The 6,125-nt window shown below is 41.8% G+C and overlaps 1 protein-coding gene across 8 annotated transcripts in view; it reads right to left on the bottom strand.

Annotated features, from left to right (window-relative positions):
* Nucleotides 1-1,232: 1,232 nt before the first annotated feature.
* Nucleotides 1,233-6,125, bottom strand: part of DICER1 (dicer 1, ribonuclease III) — a 67,851-nt gene continuing 62,958 nt past the window's right edge. For all 8 annotated transcript variants that reach the window (XM_087818403.1, XM_087818387.1, XM_087818397.1 and 5 more), the window contains 2 exons: nt 5,962-6,037; nt 1,233-5,632 (listed from right to left, as the gene is read on the bottom strand). In XM_087818403.1, the coding sequence (XP_087674529.1) occupies nt 5,467-5,632; nt 5,962-6,037 (242 nt within the window). In that variant the 3' untranslated portion in view covers nt 1,233-5,466. The remainder of the gene's footprint in view (nt 5,633-5,961; nt 6,038-6,125) is intronic.

The raw sequence follows: 6,125 nt of genomic DNA, 5'->3' as shown, positions 1-6,125 counted from the left end.
TAATCAGTCTGGGGAATGCCGCCCTCTCTTAGGGTCCCAATGCCTTCAGCATAATAAAGAACCCCTTTAACTGTTTAACCCACAATTGCCCCAACTCAGATAGCCATGGAACCTTTCGCAGCATCCCATCTGTTTAACATCCCTGGCAGTTGCTCAAGTCTCTTCCCACTGCAAAGTAGGGATGGTAGGAAGTCTTACAAATGAAAGGCAACATTCAAAGCAAAAAACAAAACAACAAAAAAACGGAGAACACTCCGGCTAATACACAGCTCATCAAAAGTCAGTTCTTAAAAAAGCTTTTCAAGGCAGAAAACATCCCCTTCACGCTGCAAGACAAAATGCCACTGGGGCCCCACTCCTGCTGCGAGGCTGTGTCTGTCACACACACACTTTGGGATCAAAGCCCCAGCTCCACTTGCTCACTTAGCCCTGTTGCAATGACACCTTCAGCACAACAGGAGGGGCTTTACTGAGGGAGGGGCTTTCCTTTCTTAAAAAAACCCGCAACGCCAAGGAGGGTGGGAAAAGCGGAGGTTCAAGAAAACGCCTGTTTCCCGGGGAATGGGGACCCAGCGGCCTCTCACCAACACTGGCCTCGGGCCGAGTCCTTCCGTGGCCACTGGGCATGTCCTAGTTCTTCAGGATGAAAACACATCTACTTTCCCCCTTCAGTTGGAGAAGTGGGAGGGAGGGGAAAGGAAGGGATTAAACTCTTACAAAGGAAAACTAAAGTCTTTTTCTTCTAAGGAACTTATACTCACCACCTTGTTCCTACAGCCAGGTCATTTCTATTAACACTTAGTTTACTGAGGTTACAAGAAGGCTGGGTCAAAGCTTGGAATAAAATTCTTTCTCAACCCATAGTTTGGAAGTGGGTCCTAAGAACCTGGAAGCTGAGCATTCTGTCCACCCGGTTTCAGAAGGACCAAGTTCTCTTAGGGAAAGTTCAGATCTCTCAGCAGTAACGCTGGCCCTGGAACACATCAGTCATGTGGCAGAACTCAGAAAAACACGCTGGTGTGGCTTAAATCATGAAAGGAAGAGAGAATTATTTTTACAGAACTCCACAAGGAGACTGGAAGCACAACTTGGTCAACAGAATCTCATCGTATTAAACATGCATTTTCATAAGACTTGGAATTAGAACATTTTAAAGACCATTTCCGCTGCAACTACTTGAATTACCACCCACGTGAGCCAATCAAATTGCAAAAAGGAAAAGATAAAGGACACACAGTGAACAGACCATAACTTTATTAGAGATTCACTCGGCTACAATTATTACAAAAAAATGACGAAAGGTAATTGTGGCCCATAAGGTGCAGACTGCAAACCTGCAGATGATACATGTGAACAAGTTACATCATGTCCTTTAAAAACAGCTGCAGCACGTGATGGTAAATACTTTATTGTCAATCAATTACATGTTAGTTTTACTTGATTTTAGTCATTTTCCTTCATTCTATTTACAGCAGAAATGTTACTTTTGTTCACTTTCGCAGTTTTGCTGTGGAACCTGCTGCCGCAGTGAATTCTGAAGGCAGCTACAAAATTTAAACTGTCTGTGGTTGATGTCCAAATAAAAACGGACTAGGAAAAAAAGCAGTTAGTGACGAAAATATATTTACAAGTCAGTTTCGCAAGACCATTTTCACTGCTGGTGGAAAACACTGAGTCTCAATGCAGATCCCCTAGACATCGCTGCTGGCGTCTCCAACCACTTTTAAGATCATTTTAATATTCTTGGTCTTCAACATACCTTAAAAACTTTTCATGTACAATATAAAATAAAGGAATTTATTTGGAAATAATTAAATTCCTGAAAAGTAATCAGTGGTTGAAAAAATACACCTATTTAAATGTAACTGAAATAACCATATAGGTGATAAACACGGCATGAGTTTCTCGTCTGCAGATAACACAAACTGGCGAAGGACTCAACGTAATTCCAGACGCAGTTTAAATAAAAATATCAAGGTCTCAGTCTGGTGGGTTACATGTTGTGTAAAGAATTAGATACCCTAACAGAAGCAGATATAAAGTTCTAAGGCCCTGGGCCTCGGGACCGCATGTGGCGGGTCTGGAGTCGGATTGCGCTCTCCGACCGCAGTCGCCGTCCGCTCCCGGCAATGGCCCGAGAAGCTCCCTGCGGGCGGCAGCTGCGTTTGGGAACTGAACCAACAGAACCGAAGCGCCTCAAGTCTCCTGCGACTTAGGCAGGTCATTTGAATCTCTCTGAGGGAAAGCTACTATTAAGAAAATAAAAATATTAGTATTTTAAAAGATAATTACAGGAGTGTTAGAGGTCATTCTACATTTAATCATATCACATAATGTAAAAGAAAAAAAGAAAAAAGTAACAAACATTTTAAAACATAATTAAGAGTTTGGTTAACAAATCTCTGTCATACTTTCACAAACAGTAAAAATGCCACAGACGAGAAGGATCTATTTAATTGTGCAAGTATATATGACATGTTGCAGGCATCAGAATTAACTTTTTCAAATTCGGTAAATCAAAACAGCAGCGCAGCCAAACCACATTTTTCCTCTCGGTTAAGCATCTTTTCCTTGAAATGAGGTAAAGCATGGTACCAAGTGCAATGCTTCTCTGTGCTACATGAACAGAAGGGGGGGCTATTACAAACGCAGCATAGTTAGGACTGCTGAAGGTACATCATAAAAGAGATGAAAAACATTTACAACGAAGGTTCAAGCCAACTGACCTCCACATAATCATCACAAGGAGTTTCTGCAGTTGCGTCTCAAGACAGGCTCCTCAGTCGTCCCCAGGAGTGCTGGCACGACACCCCCACAAGCAGGTTTCCCCTGTTACATTCGTCTCACATCGCAATCATGGGAACAAAAAGATGACACACATGGCGGGGAAGTGGGGCAACACAGACTGATTCTTTTTCCTTAATTAATGGACTCGAAGCATTTCAACAAGCTAAACGGGAGAAACTTTACAGCATTAAAATCAGCAGCACAAAGCATTCATAACCATTTCATAGTCTAACTCATAGCTTTTATTTTTTGACGTGGTAACCAGGGGATCATAGAACGCTTCAAAGTGTGAGTCACAAATTAAAATCAGTTAATTTTCAACAGCAAAAAAAAAAAAGAGAAAGAAATAGCTAAAGTTTGCTGTTGGTAAAACATTTTGAATGGTAGCGGGAAATTTGAACCCCTGAGAATGCATGACCTAATCATATCCAAGTCTGGACTTTTTTTGTATTAACAAAAAATACTCTTCTTAAGGTTACAAAATATATTGAGGCATTTTTCTCCCAATGGGAATTGTAACTGTGAAACAACCCAATGTTGGTGCCAGGAGGTGAGAGAATCCCGTAACACTGGGATGAGTGCACTAGACAATGCAAAGCCCTAAGCTCCTGGCAGCAGGTAGTTTATAAATTATTCGGAGATCTGTGATATGACTTCATCACAAATCACCCTCACAAGTAAAATTCACATCCAGCTTACTTGTTCATTGTACATGTTTACAGTTATAGGATTCAGGTGCTTGGTTTTAACTTGCCAGGAGATCCTATGTTGGGATTTTTTTTAAAAACAAATAGAAATCTAAGGTTCCAAATCAGAATTCAATATTTTAAAAATGAGCCCACCCAAATTAATTTGCTCAAAAACTCTTTTAATAATAGATCCACCCCAATTTAAGGTTGGAGACGACGAGTGACGCTGGAGAAGCTCAGCATCCCCCTCAGGTCTCCTGGCAAGTGGAGCTGAGTTTCCTGGGCGACACATGCAGAGGCGTATCCCTGGGAGCGGTGGTGCAGACAGAGCGGGAGGTACAGTATTCAGCTGCAATTCAAACGCAAACGCAGCGCTGCATGAAATCAAGCTCAGAACAATGTGCTGGGAAATATTAGACACCTCTGCTCAGCTCTCTTAACCTTCAAGCATAATTAATGGGGCAAATTGCAGCAAACCTCTACTGGTATGTTGGTGGGAGTGCAAGACTGACCCACAGCTTTTATAAAGGTAAATTAAGAGGTATTATAGGTACAGTGCAAAAAAAATTACAATTTCAAGCATAATACATAAACATAGCACCAAACAGGGGGAAACGCATGCAAAAGAAAAGAAGAACTGAGGTATTTAGGTGAAAAGTGCCTACGGGCCTAATTAGAGACTCAGGCAAATGCCTAAAATCATGTTTTCTTTCTTTTCCGTGGATGGAAATAAGGAGCTAGTTGATCTAAATTAACGAGCTAACTCACAGATGTGTCACAATCACGGCAGCTTGTCGCAAACATTATACTTCCACGGCACGAGCAGCACAGCTTTGGTAGGTGGCGGACACGCGACGCCGTGAAATACAGTGAGAATTTACGTGAGGAGAGTAACGGTCAAGGTGCTGGGTTTGCTTCTTTCAACAGGTAACTGATGAATTAGAAAATCTGCAGCATATTTTAGGAGTGATATGTCTAACATTTATTTTGTTAGAGAAACAGCCTACAGGGCAAAATTATTTGCCACAATTTCTATCAGTGGAACTACCTAGCAGGAGTTTTTTTAGTAAAACTGGATATTTAGCCAAAGATCATTTCTATGACGGTGTTTTAAAAAAATCCATTGGCTACAGATTCTGGTTTTTAAAATGTCTTCAGTACGTGACAGAAATCCTAACATCCTGTTTTAAGTTCAGTTACAATTACACTAGTGAGTTGTGAATATCACACTGTCTCAACAACTAATGCACAATAAAATAAAGGGAATGTAAAATCAGTTTGTTCCAAAAGAGATTAGAAATGAAAGAATATCCAAGAGGACGTTACTTTTAAGGCAAGAACCTTTGTTATGCGAGACTACGTGGCATGAGAAAACTAAAACTGGATTCACCAGCATGCCAGCTGATGACCATTAAAATCTGTCCCTTACTGTTAAGTGCAATAGCGCCCGGGAAACACCATCTTACCCAACAGAACGTGGAAACAAAGACGACACCGGCACACTTCCCTCCCTCTCGCAAACTGCAGCATCCTATCGGGCTCCCCAGCGATGTGGGACTGGCAACACCGCACAGACTGAGGCTGGTACGAGGACTCTAATATCACTCTAGGGATTGTATGAGGTTTCAGCTCCGTGGCCTCCTAACACTAAGCAAAGGTGACAGAAATTAAACTAAAAACAAAACCAACATACAAACTATCAGTAATTATTCTGAACACTTGCTAAACGTCATTAAAGCACTCTTGTGATTCAAACAAAGCAGAAGTGAGCAAAGAGACAAGATTGTGTCTGCGCAAAAACTAAAACTACAATTAGTTCCAAGATTTTTATACATATGTTAAATGTTTTATTCTGCAATCTACCTTGTTACCAAACTTGAAATTCTGCCTTCAATTCATTCCACTCAGTATCAACTTAAATCACCCTTTTCAATTTAAATATTTTCCACCTTCATTCTGCTTTTTAAAAAATTTAATTTTAAAAGGGGTTTCAGCTGTTGGGAACCTGAGGTTGGTTAGCTTTGAGGCTTCGGAGGGCTCTTCTTGCTGCTGCAGATTTGGCAATCCTGTAACTGCGGCCAACACCTTTAAATTTTCCCTTTCCTACTACTTCCACGGTGACTCTGACCTTGCCATCGTAAGTTCTCTCAGCCGGGCTGTAAAGAGGCCAAACAGCGAGAGTTAGGAGTCAGGCGTGTTTATTATGATTGTCAATCAGCGCTGAGTGCGCTCTGGGCCGCGAGCCCGCGCGCAGGCTCACCCCGCAGGGGAACGCGCGCCGTGGCCTGAGCACAGGGCGGCAGATGGGCTGCCGTTTCTCCTTAATTCAGCAGCCCTTTATAAAAACAAAAGAGGAGTCAATCAGGCCAAAGTGGAAACTGCGCGAGAGGGCGCCCCAGTGTAAATATTTCTCAGAGTCGTTCACTGAGAACTTTTCCTCTTGTTTTTGAGGAGGTTAATTTTTTCCATGCACGTTTTTGCTTACCTAAATTTGGCGGTTTCTGGTTCCATTTCAAGCAATTCTCGCACAGGGGAACGGGGCACATTTGCAGAAAATTTTTCTATAATCGAAATGAGAGAGTAGTGTAAATAATACCCTTGAAGTTGTTTCTAACTTTGGTTCTGCTTCTTTCGAAGGGGAGCCAACAG

The sequence above is a fragment of the Miniopterus natalensis genome, chromosome 1 (assembly GCF_054644295.1).
Source record: "Miniopterus natalensis isolate mMinNat1 chromosome 1, mMinNat1.hap1, whole genome shotgun sequence".
In the NCBI taxonomy this organism is placed as follows: Eukaryota; Metazoa; Chordata; class Mammalia; order Chiroptera; family Miniopteridae; genus Miniopterus; species Miniopterus natalensis.
This window is presented reverse-complemented; position numbering and strand designations above follow the sequence as displayed.